Here is a 23,329-nt window from a genome sequence, read left to right as displayed (position 1 = left end):
AGCGATTATGAATAATACAACAATTGCCTGGAAAATGAGTTTTAACAGACATTTACCACGTGTACATGGTTAAAGCACCAACTTTTTAACGGCAATCTGTTGAAACATCAACGCCTATAAAAGGAAAGAGGTATTATAATGACACTTGCCAAGGGAACGTGGTAAAATACCAATACTTGCCAAGGGAAGAAGCAGAAAAAGCAAAGAAAGTCGCATATGCTGAAAGACTAACCTGTTGGGGCACGCGCTGAATCCTAACATTGTTTAAGACACCTAGGTTGGAGTATCATTTCCCCTTCTTACTGACTGGGCTTTCTCAGCGAGGCCTGCTGCTGTGACATCACTGCTGTATCCTTGTGACATCACTTGATCAGGAAGTTGCAGTGAGTCCGGCCTGTGGTCAAGTGGCATAGGAATTAAAGGAGCGTTTCCCCAGGCTGGAAGCATGACCCAATCAGGCCTGAGAGGACAGCTTCTCCTAAGGCCCCGCGCTCTAGTCGTCCGCAAAGAACCTGGGGTGACTTGGGCCGAGCTGCGCGCATGGCAGAATGTTGTCTGTGGGGGCCCACCCCCGAGGAAGAGGATATCGAACTGAACCTGGACCTAGGCAAGGGGGTTCTCTCCAAGCTGCTGAAAACTCAAGAATACAACGATTTCAACAGATCTGCCGTATTTGAGAGCGATTTCATTCAGGTACGATTCTGCTGGTGCAGAGTCCCAAGCTACCACAAAACATAACGTGTATTTGGCGCTGAATAACAGATGTTTTATTGTTACCCAACCCAATGACTGAAAGGCTGAGTGGAGCCGTTGAGATTTGAACCTCTGACCATGAGGTCGAACAGGGGGGGTCAACAATGGACCCATTAGTCACTAAACCACCAGACCCTGCCTTAATATTAATGCAGTATTAATGTGAATGTAGAGGCAACATATATCCAGGCTTTGGTGATATAGAGAGTCAAACTGAAATGAGAATAAGGGGTGGGGTAAAAAATTGGCAATGACTTCTATTTTACACAAGGTGAGACGGCGCTACGTGTGCAATTAATCTGATCACATTAGAAACAATAATCATAGTAATGATGATAATAATGAGACTCATAATGACCTCTTTTGTAGCTCAAGGTCAGTTCAGGTGTCTTGGCTAAACCTTTCGCGAAAATACAGGTTATCTGTTTCTAACACATATTCACCACAGACAAGTAAACCGCTTCTTTATTACTTCCAAAACACATATAGAAAATATGAAACTTCCTTTACCCATGTTTTCTTTGGCAGGATGTAAGAATAGTAAATTAGTATATAGTAATCTATGCCGTCCTTGTAAATGTACCGACGTGGGGTTCATTTTTCCGAAATATTCCTCGACTGGATATGTAATCTTTTTTTCCAAATTCCAGTATTGAAATTTTTAAGAAAGGAGACCAGGCAGTTTGCTTCAATATTTAAGGACATGTTAATTCACTATTCCTAATTCAAGATGCTGGGCAAACAGGGACTTTCCATAAATAATCAAGGTCGGGATCAATTGCCAGGCCGGCGGGGGCTATCCGCCGCCATCCACACAGCAAAGACCCCGCCATATTATGATGGTAGGGGGGTCCACGGCGGACGGAAAGACCGTCTGCCGCTTTCCCTCCTGTTGACTTGTTGACCGGCGGAAAACAAGGTTAATATGGTGGCGGTGTCTGCAAGACACCGCCCTCCATATTACAATGCCTGCAGAGATGTGCCTTACCATGGCGGCGTTGCCGCCATGGAAAGGCATTTGGTCTTTGCCTGCGGGGGCCCGTAGTGGGCCCCCAGGATGTTGGGGGCATGGGTGTGCACATGGGGGTACCTATGGTATCCCCTGCATTTGCATGCACAAGGTGGCAGGCACCGCGCAGTGCCTGTCACGTTGTGCAAGCACATGCAAAAAGTGCATTCCCAGCATTGTGGTGGGCGGTGCTGTGAGCACCGTCCGCTAAGGTTGGTTTACCTGTATTGGATATGTACTGTGACAATCTGAGCTCTAACGAGTTTGTTGAGTTTGATTTACATGCTTTGAATTTTCTCTTTATCTGATATTGTTTAAGCTGCATTGAATATTCACATTAGATGTATATGTATATGCATTTGGTTAGTGCGTGCTGTAAAATCAGAGCTGCGACGAGCTAGCCGGGTTTTGTTGATCTCAATTGATTATGCCTTGTAAAACTGGAAGGTGTGCAGTTTTGGTTTAGTTTGGTTAACTAAACCAATGTTTGGTTCCAAACAGAGACTGTCAATACTCAAGACTTAATGACTTAAGTGAGTCTGGTTTCGATTTATTGATGTGGCACTTTGTAAAGCACATCTACAACAAATTGTACTCTGATGCTTACTAGTAGGTGATGAAATTGGGTTCTCCTTACTCTTCTTGGAAGGATAAAACACAGAGTCAGCCATTTTCAGTTTCAAACCTTTGACTGGTGGGTAATATACTACTGGGTGCTCAAGCCTTTCAGCCATCTTTTTCATGACCGAGCCCTTCATAGGCAGCAATCCCCAGCGCACAGGCAGGAGTAGGCTAACCTACTGGAAATACTACAAGCCCTCCAGGGGCTCCGACTTTGACTTTTTTGCTAATGTTTGATAGTTACTATGCTGCCTTTCTGTAGGTCTTGCCTACGTACAGATTCTAGCAATTCACTGTCAAACACCTATTGTGCACAATACCAGTACCTAGAGTGGGATTTCGGTCAACCCATTGCTCATCATTGGCTGGCTTTCTTGCCAATCTCATTTGCTTGCTTCTTATTTAATGGTTTTCCTCCCTCTTCTTGTGTTTTCCGCTCCCCTGTAGCATAACGTCTTTAAACTCATTTTGATTGGATGACTTGTACCCTTTCACAGCTGACATAAAGGAACTACATTTTTTGCGAATGCATGTGTTTTCTTGGGCGTCCCATTCAGATTTTTGCAGGTTCTATTTAATTTAATCCATCACCGTTCTTTAACCCACTCTGCCACCCCAGTTCAGACATGGCTATATGCAAATCAGTCTGACCCTGTGCCTCATGGGAACAGTCCAGCCCGAACTGCCAAGCCATGTCTTCCCTGGACCGGAAACAAGCTTCCGAGGACCGGTTTCTGGCATTCCAGCCGTCTTCAGCCCGGCTTGCTTGAATCCACTGGCAAAGTGAGGTGGCAGAGTGGGCTAAAGAATGGTGATGGATTAAACCCAGATCTTTTGACGGGGTGTGAGTGTTTGATTGATTCAGATGCTCCGTCCATCACCACCCCCTTTTGTACCGCTTTTGGCCGCCATAAGTGTGGCAGGGTATGCTCAGACGTGAGTCCCTTGCTCACTTTGCCACTGGATTCAAGCAAGCCGGGCTGAAGACGGCTGAAATGCCAGAAACCGGTCCTCGGAAGCTTGTTTCCGGTCCAGGAAAGACATGGCTTGGCAGTTCGGGCTGGACTGTTCCCATGAGGCACAGGGTCAGACTGATTTGCATATAGCCATGTCTGAACTGGGGTGGCAGAGTGGGCTAAAGAACGGTGATGGATTAAACCCAGATCTTTTTACTGGGTGTTATGACTGGATTTTCTGAGTAGATGGGATCAGCCCCTAGGGGCCCCTCCAACCCAGCCAGAACGTAATCACATCCCTCCTCAGGACCAACTATCCAGGCACCTGAGTACCTACCTGAGGATGGGGAACTCGCAATATACAAGCTCATATTATTAAAAACACCACTAAATCTATAGGGATACTAAGAATACTCACTAATTACTAGGGATATCCATACCCTACACCACACTTATATTCACATCAGTTGGTCTCGCGGCCACTCAGACCCAGACCGGTCTACCCTAGGGCAGATATTGCGCACAATCCGGTGCGACTACACATGGGCCTGCAGAACCCAATGCTCCCTTTTCCAAACGATCAACAATCCTGTCGATCTCCACGCCAGTGTCCCCCCTGGCGCTCTCACTTATTCAAGCCACAATCTTGTGGGTATCAGCGCTGGTAATCCCCCCCAGCGTTCTCACTAACGCCGTATATCAACGACGACCACATTCCTATGAACACCTTTATATATATATATGCCTCTTCACTAAGGATCTACTACTACAATAATATTATGGGATAGCCGAATTACTTAGTGTCAACAATTCCCTAGCTCAAGGGCTCCCCGTTCTCCCTATTCATTCAGACTTACCGGATCAGGGGCAACATCTGTTCTGGCTATAACATCTGACTAGGAGGAAAAAGGTTACCTATGCTTTGGAACAGAAGACGCTGTTTACAGGATTATGGGAGGGTGTACTTAACTTAGTCCCTTAGTTGCAAGTCTCCTCTCTCCCTCACTATTACTTACCTGACCAGGGGTAGCATCTGTTCAAACAGCAATACCTACCAGGAAAGATTACCCTCACTGTATGGGGACAAAGATATACACACTATGTGATTGAGTTATTTCTTGATTTAAGCGCTCCTACTCCCTTCTGCCAGAAGCCAGGCTAGCTTTATCATAAAAGAACTCATGCACTGTAGTTATGGGGATGTTTATTATTACAATAATAAAATACACATATACAGATATGTAACTGACAAAGACTATAGGTAGAACACACCGCTGAAAGAGAAAAGATTAAACATAACAGGAACACTCCGCTGAAAGAGAAAAGATTTAAACATACAATAGCCTAGGGAATAAGGACAAGATTAAGATGCAAGTGTAAAGTAAATTAATATAACAGGAACGCCTTCACCTTATTAGTGTGTAGTCTTGTTCTAGCTGTCATCTGGGTTCCTCTCTCGTCTGTGCCTTGGCTCATCTCAGACTCCCTCTCTCTCTCCTGCACTCTTGGGTACACCTCTGCGCTGATCACTCTGTCTCTGGACTCCTCTCCCCCACGCGAACTGTCTCCACCTTCCAGATTCAGTCTTAATGGTTCCTGCCGCTCTGATCACCGTTCATTCCACTAGCTTATTCACTCTGTCTCTGCGCCAATGTCCAATTAACTCCATCTGCTCCCATAGGTTAGTCCACGATCTCTCCTCCGTCTCTTCTAAAAGGCATTACTTCAGACTCCAGCTATTCACACCTCCTCCTGATAAGCAACTGCTTCTGACTGCTTCCTTCAGTTCCAGCTCACTATTCAACTCAGCTCTTCTCCAGCTTGAACCCTCTCTCTCTGCCAACTCCACTCCACTGCTTTCCACTCCTCCACCTTAACACGACCCTCTGGCTTCGCCACCTTCACTCGACTGCAACTCTACTCGACTCGACTCTCTGCTTGACTCTCTGCTTGACTAACTGGCTCCGCCTCTGCACTTCACTGATATAGAATGCTGTTTCCTCATGGAAAGTTCCAGCCAGCAGCTTCCTCCCACCAATCCCATGCACCAGGCTCCTTGCGCTAGACGCTCCCACAGTGACCAGTCTGCTTATTTCGTCTAGAGACCTGAGCCCGGGAACAATTCCTGATTAGATTCAGCTCTGGCCGGTTCTCTCCGGTCCGCTTAGGGCGAACAACAGTTATAACTATAAACTTTGCCTTTGCCCTGAAAAGCCTCTCAGCTTCATAAAGATGGAGTCCCTCTAGCTCTAGGCCTGTAGGCCTGAAAGGGGTGAAATGCTCCTTAGCTCTGTCAGAATACCTACATAAACCATACCAAGGTGTCTAATATGTCAAAGCCAATAGGCAATAGACAGGTTAAAGTCAAGAATAAAGGCATATTAAGCAGCTATCCTCTTCTAGATCTGGAAAAAGGGCTTATAAGGGCCAACACAGGCTAAGAATACCTATACTAGATGCGAGCAAGATTAATGATCTATATCACTGCTAAATAAAGCCAAAAACGCTGTCATTACATTCCACCCTTAGATCCTTATCTTGCGAGCATCAGTAAACAACAACATCCATATAAACAAACATCAACACAATCTATCCAATACAGGCTAGGAATACCTATCCTAGATGTGAGCAAGACTAAGATCTATATCACTGCTAAATAGAGCCCAAAAACTCTGCCATCCACCCTTAGATCCTTATCTTGCGAACATCTTATAAACAATAACATCCATATAAACAAACATCAACACAATCTATCAACAAATCAAAACCTAAAAAAAAACTCTCTAAAAAGAATGACAACTTAAGGAAATTCCACCTGAAACTCAATTGTAGGGAATACAAACCTAACATCCAACTGAAAACAAATCAAAGCAACCTCGACTTGAATGCTGAAACATATCTGAGATTGGATCTGATAACAACAGAAACTAACCAAAGCATCCTCAAACTAAATGTGCCTCAACTTCTAGTGATAACTGATGAAATCTAGTGATGTAGGGACTTATGTGTTGAATGAAAACAGCAAGGGGCCTAAATGGGGCCTACTTCGGACAACTTAAGGCTAAATGAGGCCTACCTACTATTGTCAACTTAAGAACTAAATGTGTTTCAACTCCTAATGAGAAAACAACAAAGGGCCTAAATGAGCCCTACCTACTATAGGCAACTTAAGCTAATGATGACTCATGAAACTATTGGTGTAGGGGCATGTTTGTGGGATGAAAATAACAATGGGCCTAAATGAGGCCTACCTACTGACATTTGTCAATTTAAAGTGAAATCTGAGAAGTAGACATGACAAACTGTGTCAAGGTTTGGGCAAACATCAATACATAATCATACTAAAAGACACACCACCCAGAACAATCCAAAGTTTAAGGTAACCACCCTTTGATCAATCAAGGTGAAAATGTAAGAACAATAAAAAAAAACAACCCCATTTCTACAAGATAGCTGGTGTAACACCAAGCCTAAAACCGCCATTTTACATCATACTGTGGAACACATGTGTGCACCACCATTCAACAAAAAAGTCCTTCATTGGCAAAAACTGTTTTGAAGAAAACAGAAAAACTATAATAGGTGACATGTTTTTTTGCTTTAAAAGTGGGGCCTGCTTGTCCAAGGGATTATGCAATCAAATCTATGTATCATTCTGTCACAAATAAAACATGTTTGTGTTTTTTTTTTTTTTTTAAAGTGGGGCCTGCTCGTAGTGATGTCAACAAAAAAATGCAGGCCAAGGGATTGTGTTCATTAAAAAAGTCCAAAGTTAATGTTGTTGATCAGTGTAGGCCACCACCCTGCATCTTCGATATCCGGACACTTCCTCCGATGCGGCCATCCATCACCCTTCCGGTCTGGTCTGGTCTGGTCTGGTTCCATCATCCAAAAATAATAAACTAAAATAAAAACATGAAAGTAAAAAACTAAAACAAGAAAGGAAGTGGGAGGGGGATCGACCCACACACAACCACAACTCAGCAATCCTAGGAACAAGAGAACAAGTATCATTATTCTTGCAAAATAAAATTTTTATTTAAAAAGCACCCCGGGTGCCTTTCATTATTGAAAAGAAAATATCCTGATTAATTAAAAACATTCAAAATTTAACTTTTAAGTTTAGTAAGTGGGGCCTAACATACCCTAATCCTCTCTAAGCCAGCCCCTCCCTTCAGAGCAGGAGCCAGGCTAGAGTGTGAAGCTACTTTGAAATACCGCCAAGTGATGAGCTCACAGCATCAGCAGGGCACTGCAAGCCTCCCATTTCCCTGGTCAGGGAAGCCCGCCCAGGCCCACTACGACTAACTAACTCCAAGGGAAGAGCCAGGTCACCCCGCCCTTAAATAAACAAGCCGTTCGCGGAAGAAAATTGGATTGTAGCCAATCATAACGAACAGGGACGTGATCGGAACCTGCAGAATGAAGGAAAAAAAACTCGTCTGCACAAACCAGCTGGTCTGCCAAGGTCGACAAACAAATTCCTTGCCTGTTCCCAGGCCTAATTGTGCCAGCCAACGAAATCTAGCATTTAAAAAAAAAAACAATTCTGTTACAGTGTACTGCTAATTAAAAGCTCCAGTTTCTAAAAAGACTTTTGTCTAACTAATTCAGCTAAAGGCAAGACATTTAAAATATGGGCACTTATTTAGAAAGGGGCAACTAACTTTTGCACACAAGATTATACATTCTGCATTTGAAAAAAAAAAACGAATTAACATGGTCCATTGTCAGCTGCTGAAGGAGAAATAATTTGTAAAACAACATAAAATGCAGATACATTTCAACATTGTATTTAATTTAACCAGGGGCATCATATCATTTTACATTACAGTGTAATTTAACATGCAAGCTATGTAATCCAAACTAATAAAAGAGCCACATTCATACACTAATAAACAACCAATTATTTTCTAACTGAGTTAGTTAACTTACCAGGAGACGTTTTGCTGACACATTTTATAAAAGAATACATTTTAATTTACATTTGGGAAAATAATAGTGTTACGTTTTAACATTTTTTTTTCAAAGGCACTCGGTTGCCTTCCACTAATTAAAAGCACATGTTACCATGCACTGTCGGGCAAGATTGATTATTCTCAACCTGTGATCATTGCAACCAGCACATTCCTGTCTAGATGGAAACCCCTCAAAGAAATAATTAATGAAAACAGCCCCGTAGCGTGCACTCTAACAGGGCCATTTTATATATTTTTTTTTTGTAACATTTCACTCATTGTCTCTCTCCGTGCAAACCCTTTATCAATCCGACTGGGTGATTTATAACTTACAGTTCCAAGGCAAACCCACACAAATTCCTAGACGCATTTCAAAAAGAATGTGAAATGAACAGAACCCTTTGCAAAGCACAAGATGGTACCTTTCCGTCCAAAAAGCTGACAAAGCACATAGGCAGACCAAGGAACCAAAAAAAAGTCAAAATCAAACCATCAAATAATCCACTGACTTTTATAGTCAGGCCAGATAACCATGCATGTTGACAGCATGTAAAAAATAAAGACTGCCATCTCAACTCAAGATATTAACCCTTTGGCAGCTCAAGCACAATCATTCCCCAATGTCCATGGATACATGGGAAAGTCATGAGCACATCTCTTCCCGTTTACAGATGACACGTACACATATTTTCAAAACGTTATCCCCAAGCACCCGAGAGAGAGATCCAGCTCTCTCCTGCCTAACGTAATGATAACATGCTCCATCCAAGCCATGACCACATGGCGCAATTCACCAGCCATATTTACAAGACAAGCTTTTCACAAACAATAAATCCAAGGCGCAATGCACAAGGAACACAGCAAATCAACATAAGAACATGCACCTCACAAGCCACATTAAAATGGCGCTATTCACAAGCCATATTTACAAGACAGTAAACAAACTCAAAAAATGACACGCTTTTCACAAGCAATATATCCAAAGCACCATTCACAAGCAACACAGCAGATCAACATGAGAACATGCACCTCATAAGCCACAATAAAAATGGCGCTATTCACAAGCCATATTTACAAGACAGTAAACAAACTCAAAAAATGACACGCTTTTCACAAGGAATATATCCAAAGCGCAATGCACAAGCAACACAGCAGATCAACATGAGAACATGCACCTCATAAGCCACATTAAAATGGCGCTATTCACAAGCCATATTTACAAGGAGCTATATTCGAAGAACTCCACAGATCATATTACAATGAACACATTTCACATTGCACAGCATAAGCAGATGCAGCAAGCAATTTAATGGGCAATTTAAAAGCATTTTTTACACACATTCATACAATTGGACCATCACAAAGATGTAACTGGCTTCCTCATGTAATGCCATCCTTCAACTCAGACAGTTTAAACACCAAGATGAAAACCATTCCTTCCACCCTGAATAAGCCAAATGCCATGATGTAATGCAATCTCCTCACGCTGCAACTGTTCAAGCCCATAGGTCTAACAGGCTACATAAACTGCAACATTACGCCAGATGGAACCGGCGCTCAGGGCACTCCCTCAGAACACATGGGAACCTCTCTAAGCACATGGCCAGGACACACAGGATTCGTAAGATGACGACTACGCCAAATGTTATGGCGTTCATGGCACTCACTCACAACACATGGGAACCTCTCTAAGCACATGGCCAGGACACACAGGATTCGTAAGATGCCGACTACGCCAAATGTTATGGCGTTCATGGCACTCACTCACAACACATGGGAACCTCTCTAAGCACATGGGCAGGACACACAGGATTCGTAAGATGCCGACTACGCCAAATGTTATGACTGGATTTTCTGAGTAGATGGGATCAGCCCCTAGGGGCCCCTCCAACCCAGCCAGAACGTAATCACATCCCTCCTCAGGACCAACTATCCAGGCACCTGAGTACCTACCTGAGGATGGGGAACTCGCAATATACAAGCTCATATTATTAAAAACACCACTAAATCTATAGGGATACTAAGAATACTCACTAATTACTAGGGATATCCATACCCTACACCACACTTATATTCACATCAGTTGGTCTCGCGGCCACTCAGACCCAGACCGGTCTACCCTAGGGCAGATATTGCGCACAATCCGGTGCGACTACACATGGGCCTGCAGAACCCAATGCTCCCTTTTCCAAACGATCAACAATCCTGTCGATCTCCACGCCAGTGTCCCCCCTGGCGCTCTCACTTATTCAAGCCACAATCTTGTGGGTATCAGCGCTGGTAATCCCCCCCAGCGTTCTCACTAACGCCGTATATCAACGACGACCACATTCCTATGAACACCTTTATATATATATATGCCTCTTCACTAAGGATCTACTACTACAATAATATTATGGGATAGCCGAATTACTTAGTGTCAACAATTCCCTAGCTCAAGGGCTCCCCGTTCTCCCTATTCATTCAGACTTACCGGATCAGGGGCAACATCTGTTCTGGCTATAACATCTGACTAGGAGGAAAAAGGTTACCTATGCTTTGGAACAGAAGACGCTGTTTACAGGATTATGGGAGGGTGTACTTAACTTAGTCCCTTAGTTGCAAGTCTCCTCTCTCCCTCACTATTACTTACCTGACCAGGGGTAGCATCTGTTCAAACAGCAATACCTACCAGGAAAGATTACCCTCACTGTATGGGGACAAAGATATACACACTATGTGATTGAGTTATTTCTTGATTTAAGCGCTCCTACTCCCTTCTGCCAGAAGCCAGGCTAGCTTTATCATAAAAGAACTCATGCACTGTAGTTATGGGGATGTTTATTATTACAATAATAAAATACACATATACAGATATGTAACTGACAAAGACTATAGGTAGAACACACCGCTGAAAGAGAAAAGATTAAACATAACAGGAACACTCCGCTGAAAGAGAAAAGATTTAAACATACAATAGCCTAGGGAATAAGGACAAGATTAAGATGCAAGTGTAAAGTAAATTAATATAACAGGAACGCCTTCACCTTATTAGTGTGTAGTCTTGTTCTAGCTGTCATCTGGGTTCCTCTCTCGTCTGTGCCTTGGCTCATCTCAGACTCCCTCTCTCTCTCCTGCACTCTTGGGTACACCTCTGCGCTGATCACTCTGTCTCTGGACTCCTCTCCCCCACGCGAACTGTCTCCACCTTCCAGATTCAGTCTTAATGGTTCCTGCCGCTCTGATCACCGTTCATTCCACTAGCTTATTCACTCTGTCTCTGCGCCAATGTCCAATTAACTCCATCTGCTCCCATAGGTTAGTCCACGATCTCTCCTCCGTCTCTTCTAAAAGGCATTACTTCAGACTCCAGCTATTCACACCTCCTCCTGATAAGCAACTGCTTCTGACTGCTTCCTTCAGTTCCAGCTCACTATTCAACTCAGCTCTTCTCCAGCTTGAACCCTCTCTCTCTGCCAACTCCACTCCACTGCTTTCCACTCCTCCACCTTAACACGACCCTCTGGCTTCGCCACCTTCACTCGACTGCAACTCTACTCGACTCGACTCTCTGCTTGACTCTCTGCTTGACTCTCTGCTTGACTAACTGGCTCCGCCTCTGCACTTCACTGATATAGAATGCTGTTTCCTCATGGAAAGTTCCAGCCAGCAGCTTCCTCCCACCAATCCCATGCACCAGGCTCCTTGCGCTAGACGCTCCCACAGTGACCAGTCTGCTTGTTTCGTCTAGAGACCTGAGCCCGGGAACAATTCCTGATTAGATTCAGCTCTGGCCGGTTCTCTCCGGTCCGCTTAGGGCGAACAACAGTTATAACTATAAACTTTGCCTTTGCCCTGAAAAGCCTCTCAGCTTCATCAAGATGGAGTCCCTCTAGCTCTAGGCCTGTAGGCCTGAAAGGGGTGAAATGCTCCTTAGCTCTGTCAGAATACCTACATAAACCATACCAAGGTGTCTAATATGTCAAAGCCAATAGGCAATAGACAGGTTAAAGTCAAGAATAAAGGCATATTAAGCAGCTATCCTCTTCTAGATCTGGAAAAAGGGCTTAAAAGGGCCAACACAGGCTAAGAATACCTATACTAGATGCGAGCAAGATTAATGATCTATATCACTGCTAAATAAAGCCAAAAACGCTGTCATTACACTGGGTATGAGTGTTTGATTGATTCAGATGCTCTGTCCATCACCACCCCTTTTTGTACCGCTTTTGGCCGCCATAAGTGTGGCAGGGTATGCTCAGACGTGAGTCCCTTGCTCACTTTGAGACTGGATTCAAGCAAGCCAGGCTGAAGACGGCTGGAATGCCAGAAACCGGTCCTCAGAAGCTTGTTTCCGCTCCAGGGAAGACATGGCTTGGCAGTTCGGGCTGGACTGTTCCCATGAGGCACAAGGTCAGACTGATTTGCATATAGCCATGTCTGAACTGGGGTGGTAGAGTGGGCTTAAGAACGGTGATGGATTAAACCCAGATCTTTTGACTGGGTGTGAGTGTTTGATTGATTCAGATGCTCCGTCCATCACCACCCCCTTTTGTACCGCTTTTAACCGCCATAAGTGTGGCAGGGTATGCTCAGACGTGAGTCCCTTGCTCACTTTGCCACTGGATTCAAGCAAGCCGGGCTGAAGACGGCTGGAATGCCAGAAACCGGTCCCCGGAAGCTTGTTTCTGGTCCAGGGAAGACATGGCTTGGCAGTTCGGGCTGGACTGTTCCCATGAGGCACAGGGTCAGACTGATTTGCATATAGCCATGTCTGAACTGGGGTGGCAGAGTGGGCTAAAGAACGGTGATGGATTAAACCCAGATCTTTTGACTGGGCGTGAGTGTTTGATTGATTCAGATGCTCCGTCCATCACCACCCCCTTTTGTACCGCTTTTGGCCGCCATAAGTGTGGCAGGGTATGCTCAGACGTGAGTCCCTTGCTCACTTTGCCACTGGATTCAAGCAAGCCGGGCTGGAGATGGCTGGAATGCCAGAAATCGGTCCTCGGAAGCTTGTTTCCGGTCCAGGGAAGACATGGCTTGGCAGTTCGGGCTGGACTGTTCCCATGAGGCACAGGGTCAGACTGATTTGCATATAGCCATGTCTGAACTGGGGTGGCAGAGTGGGCTAAAGAACAGTGATGGATTAAACCCAGATGCTCCGTCCATCACCACCCCCTTTTGTACCGCTTTTGGCCACCATAAGTGTGGCAGGGTATGCTCAGACGTGAGTCCCTTGCTCACTTTGCCACTGGATTCAAGCAAGCCGGGCTGAAGACGGCTGGAATGCCAGAAACCGGTCCTCGGAAGCTTGTTTCCGTTCCAGGGAAGAGATGGCTTGGCAGTTCGGGCTGGACTGTTCCCATGAGGCACAGGGTCAGACTGATTTGCATATAGCCATGTCTGAACTGGGGTGGCAGAGTGGGCTAAAGAATGGTGATGGATTAAACCCAGATCTTTTGACTGGGTGTGAGTGTTTGATTTGGATATTTGGATATTTGGATGGGTATTTATAGAGCGCGAACGTTTGCTCCGGAGGGAGCATCATGGCGTTGACAAACCAAAAGACCGAGTCACAAGGAAGGTAGTGGGGGGCTAGATGGCTGCTTTAGTCCAGTCGTCAGAGAGATTAAAAATCCACGTTTTGAGGTGTTTCCTAAACGGCTTTTCAAGCGTCTGAAGTCTAAGATGCCTTGGCATGCTGTTCCAGGCTCTGATAGCCAGGGTACTAAGTGTTTTACCGCCTTTGGACTTCAGATTGAATTTGGAGGGGGTCATGAGGTTTTCTTGCGAGGATCTAAGGGAGCGGCCTGGTGTGTAGTGGGGAAAGCGGCTTGACAGATATGCAGGACCGGATTTGTTGAAGGCTCGGAAAGCTACAATGAGAATTTTAAAAAGTATTCTTTTATGCAAGGGGAGCCAATGTAAGGCTTTCAGAGCAGAGGAGATTGAGGATTTGCGTGGGAGTTTAAGGACAAGACGCGCAGCAGTGTGCAGGACGCTTTGAAGTTTCAACCGGGTGGACTTTTTGGTCCCTGCCAGGAGGCCGTTACAGTAGTCCACTCGAGAGAGGATGAGGGCTACCGCGATGGTCTTTCTGGAGTCGAGCGGGAGGAAGTCAAAGAACTTTCTCAGGGACTTTATGATGCCGAAGCATTTACCTGCTACGGTCGTGGCGTGGGTATCGAAAGAGAGATCGGAGTCAAAAATAACTCCGAGGTTTCTGGCTGATGAAACTGTCTGAGGGGGGGCAGCGGAATTATCAGGCCACCACAAGGCGGGGCAGAAGGAAGCGTTCTTACCAATGGGCAGGATCTCAGTTTTATTCGAGTTGCATCGGAGGTGGTTGGCATCCATCCATTGAAAGACCGCAGTGAGACAGTGCTTAAGGTTGAGTTCGGCCGTGTTTGAATTGTCGTCGATGGGGATGACAAGTTGGGTATCGTCGGCATAAGACGTGACAGTTATGCCGAACGATTCAACAAGGGTAAGCAGAGGGATGAGATATATATTAAAAAGAAGGGGACTCAGAATAGAGCCCTGGGGAACTCCGCAAAAGACCTTTTTTTCTTTCGAATGGAAGGGACCGAGTGTGACAGTTTGAAACCTGTCGGAGAGGAAGGAACTTATCCAGGCTAGGGCAGAATTTGTAACACCGATGTCCTTGAGTCTGTTGAGCAGAATGGAGTGGGAAATGGTATCGAATGCTGCCGTGAGGTCAAGAAGGATCAGAATGGCCTTCTTCCTTTGATCTTGGAGGATTTTGATGGTATCGGTCAGCTCGATCAGGGCGGTTTCGGTAGAATGTTTAGGCCGGAAACCAGATTGTTGGGGGTGAAGGAGATTATGGGTGTCAAGGAAGGACTTGAGCTCCTTGTGGACTAGCTGTTCAGTTATTTGCCTAGTGCAGGTAACAGGGTGATGGGACGGAGGTTAGTTAGGTCGGAGGGGGGTTTGTTTGCCTTTTTCATGAGGGGTTTAACCACTCTTTTTTTCCAAGAGAGGGGAACAGAACCAGTTTTGAGGGAAAGGTTGACTATTTCATTAATGATAGGATTGACTTCATCAATGATGATGTGGAGGATCTTGGGGGGACAAGGGTCGGAAGGGGAGCCAGATTTGCATGAAAGGATCGCTTCTCTGGTCTGAGTCAAGGTCACTGGGGTGAAGTGGTTGAGACTGTTGGCAGTTGGGGGGGGGGTGGTTTGGATCCAAGATTGAGTGCACAGGGGGGGGAGGTGGGAAGTTTTTATGAATGGAGGAGATTTTGTCATCGAAGTATTCAGAAATCTTATCACACAGCTCTTGGGATGGGGGGATTTCTGGTTGAAGAGCTTTAGGTTTGGTGAAAGATTTTACTATGGAAAAGAGAGTTTTTTGCTTTTGACTGGCGTCTTTGATGGCATTTACATAGTAGGTTCTTTTTGCTGATTTTGTTGTTGAGAGATAATTTTTTCTCTGTTGGATGTAGTAGTTACGATCGTCATTGTTGTAGGATCTGCGCCATTTGCGTTCCGCTTTCCTACAGAGTAGGTGTGCGGCTGTTAGATCAGGCGTGTACCAGGGAGCTTTAATTTTCGATTTCTTTAGGGTATTGTCCTTGTTATTCGGAGGGCATCGTTTTGAGATTTCGTGCGAGAGCCAGTTGTTAAGGCATACGGCGTCAGTATCGATGTTGCCAGAGGAGGAGGGGGCAGTGGTGGGGGAGAAGGGATGGGAACTGAAAATTTTCTCGACGGTTTTCCAATTAATGGATTGAATGGGTTGGCGAGTGCGTTTTTTGCAGATAGGCGGAGGAACGCTTGAGATGTGAAAAGGGATCAAACAGTGGTCAGTCCAGATTTGGGGGGTGGGGGACAAGGTGGTGATAAACGGGAAATTGGAACAAACACCATCCAAGGTGTGACCAAGAGAATGAGTAGGCAATTTGACACTTTGTTGCAGATTGAAGATATCCAATGTCTGCAGAAAATTTCTGGTCAGGGGGTCGAAAGATTTTTCGAGATGTAGGTTAAAGTCGCCCAGGAGGGTGAAATAGGGGTAGCGGAGTAAGAAGTGTCCGAGGGCTTCATGAAGGGAGTCAAGGAACTTCGCTGCGTTGCCGGGTGGGCGGTAGATCAGGCCCCCGGAGAAGGATAGGGTTTGACTAAGTTTAATGGAGAAACCTAGCCCCTCTGTATCAGTGAGAGGGTCGAGGCAGAAGGTGTGGCAGCTAAAGGAGTTCCTCAGGATGAAAGCAACACCTCCTCCTCTACCTTTCTGTCTATCCTGTCTGTGAAAGGAATAGCCAGGGGGGAGGGCTATGGCTATGTCAGGGTTACAGATTGATTCAGATGCTCCGTCCATCACCACCCCCTTTTGTACCGCTTTACCCTAATGAGTCTTTTCTTACTTATGAGCAGGCGGAAGAGGCCTTTAGTCTTTGACCGGGACAATACCTACATTTCGGGGGCCTCCAGGAGGTGGCGAAGCCCACCTGGCCCCAGTACCCAGACGCCCCACCACTGACCCACACCCTAGACATACTCCTTTCCTGTGGCAAGGGTCGTAGGCTGATTTCACTCCTCTATAAGGCCATGAAAAGATACTGGTGTTAGGTATTTGCGGTGTAGGAAATTGAAGTGTGTCAGTGGCATTGCAGGAGACCTTTTGGGTGAGGGTACCTATGCGCGTCCACTGTCCCTGGTCCAGTGGAGCGCAGAGGTCTGCCTCCCTCGGTTACTGACCTTATCTCCCTTTTTTATTTTGACAGTTGGCGGAGAACCATTTAGGTAGTCTAATCGGGATTGTAACTTGATTTCTTTTATCTTTTTTTAGTTCCGTTCAGAGGCATTGTACTACTTGGTCTATTTTCCCCTCATACCATTCCAGATTTCTACTCCCTAGATCCCCCAATTCTACCTTATGCTGAAATTTCCTTAGTTTTTCCAAGTATTCTTCCGTCAACCTTGTTGACGCTCGCTTGGGGTAGTCAACTTGTTGTGGGATTACTTTATCTCTATGTTCTCTAGTTCCCCTATATGTATTCAGCTGCAACGGATTATGATCGCTGCCTTCATTTTGAAGTATCTTAAATCCACGTATAAGAGGAAAAGTCCAAGCAAACATGAATACATAATCGATTGGGCAGTTTTGTGAGCCTTTTTTTTAAATATCTTCTTTGCAGGGAAGTCTGCTTTAAGTCTGCCGTTCAGGCAGAAGAGACCCTTTGTCCCTAGATAGTTTACCAAATCTATATCCTGTCTTGTGGTTTCGCAAGCTGGGAAACTTGCTTGGTTTATTCCGTATGCGTTGATAAATTCCCTGTGCTAGAGGACAACCTTCTTTGGATGCAACTTACGGTTAAAGTCCCCCATAATAAAGAATGCATCTGAACCATACTTTTCACATAGAGAGTCTATATCTTCTTTGAAATTCCCCAGCTCAATTCCGTACTCTGTAGCAGTCTCCCATTGTATATACACATTTATAACAATTACATTTTCATATTTCTAATCCAGGATCAGCAGAGATAGTCTACACGCCAATAGCCATTTACATTTTACTTTTGACAAAATCGCATTTCTTGTTACTTGTCGTTAGAAGGGTCATGATCCCACCAGCCGGGCGTCCGTACCTTTTTTACTTGGCCGGTCGATTTAGTTGGAGGTAACCTTAGAAAGTAGGGGATTCCTCGCATAGCCATGTCTCTTGCAAACAGGCAATTTCCACATTATTTACTAATTTATTTATATGTTCTTGTTTTATTTCGTTTCCTAGGCCATTTATGTTCCATGATAGGAGACTTAGGCTATGCGACACCCCCTCTTCCTATTCCACCTCACTTAGACCACCGTCTTCATCCATTACCTCCATATACTTCATGGGGGGTCCTGTGAGGCTACTTCTTTGGCTCCAGTTACCCCAAGAGTGATCATTTACTGAGTTGTTGACCACTATGTTCAGGATGCTACCCCCTTCTTCGTTATCCTTTAGTAGCCTCACCTGTCTCCTATCGAGACCTGCATGGCACTTTAGGAAGCTACTTCCTGATTGGCCATTTCCCTTTAGTTCTCTCTCTGAGATTAATCTTAGACCTTCCTGAAGTATCTCACTCGCCGCTTTCCCAATTGCCATTTTTACCAGATCAGAGTAGAATAATACTCTTGTAATTTCCTTTCCATTTATATTTTCTGTGAAGCCCACCTGTCTCAGATCTTTTGAACCTATCCCCCTCAAACCTGGGCATTTAGAGAATGAGAGTAGGATTTGCGCCCTATTTAACCACATCACTGCTGTGGTTATTTTTCCCCTGTGCTGGAAATCGGTATTCTCCTGTATTCATGACGAGCTCAGCTCGTCATCAGCACAGCTCAACTGTGCCTCATGACGAGCTGAGCTCGTCATGAGCATGGAAGGGGTTAAGGGGTTCATCTTCCTTAACTTCTTCCCCTTTTGTCCAGATTGCTCCGGTTCAGGGTACAGCCATTTGTTACTACCTACTTCTAACCCTTTCTTGGAGGCTTCTTGATCTATCTGCCTGCAGTTTACCCATCCGGTATACCCCATTTTACTTTCTACTTCTGATTTGCTTCGTAACTGAGCTGCTTCTCCTGGGTTATAATGCCTCTGAGGATTCCTGGTTTGTCCACCATAGGATGAGTTTGCTATCTGATTTATGTTTAAAATTTTAGTTTTTGGTTGCTCCTTTCTTGGACCCTTGCTACTCTGATTCTTTGCTTGTACATTTGGGGCATTCCTCTTACCCTCAACTATACGAGTCTTGACGGGTACCAATGTCAGAGCGGGAGAATTTAAGTTTAACTCTTCCTCCCTTTCCTTCCTTTTTCCCTTTGTTACTGATTAGATTCCCTCTTCCTACTTAACTTTCTTTTCATTAGACCCCTTGCATATTCCCCCTCTTCTTTTTATCAGCATTGGGACTTTAGATATATATACATTGTGTGGGGATTCTACTGTTTCTCTACCTTCGTTCTGTTCTGTGGGCTGGGGGAAGACTACCGGTTCTTAACATATGTTGCATTTTCGCTCTAATTCCTACCAACTCCTCTTCGATCTTTTTTAAATAAAGCTTTTGCGTTTTCAGGACCCCATTGTTAAACATTGTTTCTTCTAGAATACCCTTGAGGGTTTTCTGCAGCATCAGTAATAAGTCCATCATTGAGGAGGAGGGAGTTGCAGAGATGTCTAAGTCTTGGAGGCTATTTCTCTCAAGGGCGTCTGGACTCCCAGTTCTTGATGTTTCCTACTGGGTTAGAGTTTTTATCCCATTTGGATGTTGTACACACTAGTTTCAACTTTGTCATGCATGTGGATACATACATTGCTATAGCATTTGTGCAGATTTTTCACTCTGCTACTTTGAGACAGAAATATTTTAGATAAGAGTAATGAAAGGTACCAATTACTCTGATGAGTGTTCATGTTTAAAGCTGTAGTACAGAATATCATTTCTATGATGTAGGTAGAAACATTTGTGCATATTTATACATCAACTGTATTGCAGCAGGTCCTAATTTAACAAGTGAAATGTAGTGTTCATGTAGGCTCACGTAGAGAACAGTGATTTACAATCCTTCAGATGGCTGCAACAGACGTTTCATGAGAATTGTGACTGAATTCTTCTTGTTATTTAATTGTAAAGTGATTGGAGTTAGTTTATTTAGTTCTGCTCTGATTGACGTTAATATTGAGAATGAGGTTTATGTAGTATTTTCCACTTTGTCTGCTTGGTGCTGGAGGGTTGTCATTTTGACTTACTTGTGGGTGTTGGATATTACCCAATTACTAAATACTAGGCTGTACAGGTTATACATCCTAGCTTGCAGATGAATAGCAGAGTATTTATTTATTTATTTTAAAAGTTTTATATAGCGTTGGCTAGACCCGGAGGTATCAGAGCGCTTTACATGAGCATCAGATCATAGTTACAGGTTACATTGTTACAAAGGTTACACAGTTCTTAGAGCATGGCAACATAGTTACTTGTAAGGTCGAGATAAACAATAAGCACAAATACGTAACGGGAAAAGCAGGCAAGGTGGGAGATTCAGGGGAGGGGGGGTTGGAGCAGGGGAATTAGACAGATAATGAGGGCGGGAAAGAGGAGGGGCGGGTGAGAGACACAGCATGGGGAGAGGAGGGGAAGGGTGACGGGGACACAAACCGGTAGACGAGCCAAGGCAAAGTCCAAAGTCCAGTAAGCTGTGATCCCACGGGAAGTGATATCCCTTCCCTAGCTCTGTTGCGAGAGGCTTCCTTTACGCAGTGGACTCTCTCAGAGGGGTCTCGGAGACTCCAAGGCCTACAAACTGGATCCTTCCCCAACAAGGGGAGAGGGAGTGCTTTGGCAAGGGGTACCATACCATACCTCAAGTGTGAGTGGCTCCCTTGGCGCAGTGGACTCACTCAGCGGGTTCGCTGAGAATCCAGAGTATAAATATTGGATCTTTCCCCAACAAGAGGAGAAGGAAATAATGCAGGCATTAGGGTTGTGAAGAAAGAGACGGATCACTCAGGAAGGTGGTTGGTAGCAACTTTAATAGTTAAAGCTTTGCCCCTAGTATGTGTAGTCTACTATGGCCCGAATGACGATAATCCAGGCGCTCTAGATAGAATGGAGGCATGTTTTATAAATTCCACTGGGCCCATAATAATAGGGGGGGACTTAAATTTGGTTTTAAATAAAGAAAAAGATCGTACCTACAGAGCTAAGTATAATTACCCACCCAAAAACTTTTCCAAGCTGAACAATATAATCAAAGATTTTAATCTATCAGACATATGGAGAAGACGGAACGATGCTTCTAAAGATTACACTTTTTATAGTAAAAAATATAAGCATCACTCGAGGATCGATTTCTTTTTGGTAGATCAAGTATTGTGTTCCGATGTATTAGAAATAAAACATGTTCCGGCTATATTATCTGATCATTCTGCAGTCGAGTTGTACCTGGGAATTAAGCAAAGGGATGCACAAAGGAGATGGACTTTAGATAGATAGAACCATTTTACTAGATGAAAGGATTAGGGCGGAGGTGATCAATAAAACAGACGAATACTTTAAATTTAATACAGATACAGATGAAATCCAGATAGTGTGGGAGGCTTATAAAGCCTATATAAGAGGGGCATTCAGTTCAATATCTGTAGGCAGATCAAGAGATATGAGGAACGCAGAGAAGGAGAAAATTACAAAGATCAAAAATAAAAAAATAGACTTGCAGACTGCGTCTGTGGAAGTAAGAGGGGCCCCGGAATGTTTCATATCTTTAGAAAAAGACCTAGATAACTTCGAGCAGAATATCAAGCTGAGTTGGATAAAAAGCTACTAGATAAGTGGAGAGTCAGTAAGCTTCAGTATTTTTCGCACGGAGAAAAGTGTGGTTATCTGCTAACTTGGAAGGCAAGATCAGATAAGGTTAGGAACACAATAAATAGCCTAAACTTGCGGGGCTCCGGTAAATTAACTTGCAGTGAGGAGGAAATTTTGGAGGAAGCAAGAAGTTTTATATGTGATCTATACACAGAAGATACAAACCTAGAACAGACAGAAGTAGGGAGTTGGCTAGATGCAGTTAGGCTCCCCATGCTGTCGGAGGAATCAACAGTCTCTTTACAATCTGAAATAACAGAAGAAGAAATCCGGGCTCAATTTAAGAGCATGTCTATGGGGAAAGCGGCAGGGCCAGATGGGCTTCCGTTTGAGTTTTATTTGTTAGTAATTGAGAGTATAATGCCAAAGTTGAAAATTCTATTTAATAAAATATATAGGGGTGGTGAATTTACTCCTGCCTCATGGGTGGAGGCCACTGTCATCCTGATTCTAAAACCTAATAAAGATCCGCAAGTAATTGAATCCTTCAGACCGATATCATTACTAAACTCGGATTATAAGTTGTTCACTGGTATACTGGCAACGCGGGTGGCAAAAGTTATAAAAACGGTGGTACACATGGATCAACATGGTTTCATACCTGGGAGGCAGCTCAATGAGTTGACCTTCCAGGTAATGGGAGTCATTGATATGGCTGAAGTAAATAAAGCCCCCTTGACATTAGTAGCCATAGACGCTGCCAAAGCGTTTGATCAGGTTAGTTGGCCGTACCTTTGGCAAACTTTAGAGAGATCCCAGGTGTACCTGTCGCCTGACGGTAAAACCTGGTGGATGCATTCAGTTATGAGGAGTATAATGGAAAGGAGCACAAATGTCAGAATAATTCTCATAACAGTGATAACTACAGGCATGCAGATATCAGTAAGAAAGGAATGATTACTATACATAGTATCAGGGTAAGGTGGTTAACTGGGAGAATGAACTATCATGTTCATTAAGGCCCGATTGTATAGAATTAAAGAAAAACATCCACTTAAGCTCGCGGATATTCATGATTGTGGCAATATTGCCCCCACAGGGTCCTAGATTAGCCTTTTCAAGTATGATCCATTGGAGACTTTCAGGGGAATGGGCTGCTGCTCTGAAATGGTCTACCAAAGGAGCCCCTTGCACCTGACATCTGATTCTGCTCATATGCTGTAGGATGCGCATCTTAGCATTTTGTTGTGTTTGACCGATGTAAATTAAATTACACGGGCATAGTATAGCATAGATAATATTTGCGGTGTTACAGTTGGTCAGTGTTTTTAGTTGTACTGTTAGTTGATTATGTTGAAATTCTTTTGTCTGAATAGTCGTCTCACAAGCTTTACAGTGGCCGCACCTGAAATGACCAATTATAGGTGGAAGATTCCATAGTGATGTTATTGTAGATTCCTGAGGAGTAGGAAGCAGAGATCGTACCACGTGGTCTTTCACACTTTTAGCTTTCTTAAAAGCATGTAGTGGAGTGTCTGTGTGATTGAGGTCATCCGAAATGAGTTTCCAGTGGTGATTTACAGTCTGTTTGATTTTATTGCTCTTGGTCGAGAAGGTGGTGACACAGACTAGGCGGTCTTGTTCCTTGGTGTTAAAGTCTTTTTGGGTCAAGAGTTCTTCCCGGGGATAAAACCATGCTCTTTTTCGTGCTTTGGTGACCAGTCTTCTGGGATAC

The 23,329-nt window shown here is 44.3% G+C and overlaps 1 protein-coding gene across 1 annotated transcript in view; it reads left to right on the top strand.

Moving 5' to 3' along the window:
• The first annotated feature begins 540 nt into the window (after positions 1-540).
• The window catches only part of LOC147664985 (Golgi-associated RAB2 interactor protein 1A-like), a 221,715-nt gene continuing 198,926 nt past the window's right edge, over positions 541-23,329 (top strand). The window contains exon 1 of the mRNA XM_086949841.1: positions 541-693. Within this exon, the coding sequence (XP_086805967.1) occupies positions 541-693 (153 nt within the window). The remainder of the gene's footprint in view (positions 694-23,329) is intronic.

Source organism: Lissotriton vulgaris, unplaced genomic scaffold (genome assembly GCF_964263255.1).
Source record: "Lissotriton vulgaris unplaced genomic scaffold, aLisVul1.2 SCAFFOLD_391, whole genome shotgun sequence".
Classification (NCBI taxonomy): Eukaryota; Metazoa; Chordata; class Amphibia; order Caudata; family Salamandridae; genus Lissotriton; species Lissotriton vulgaris.
The sequence above is the reverse complement of the archived record's forward strand: the minus strand, read 5'-3'. Positions and strand labels throughout refer to the sequence as shown.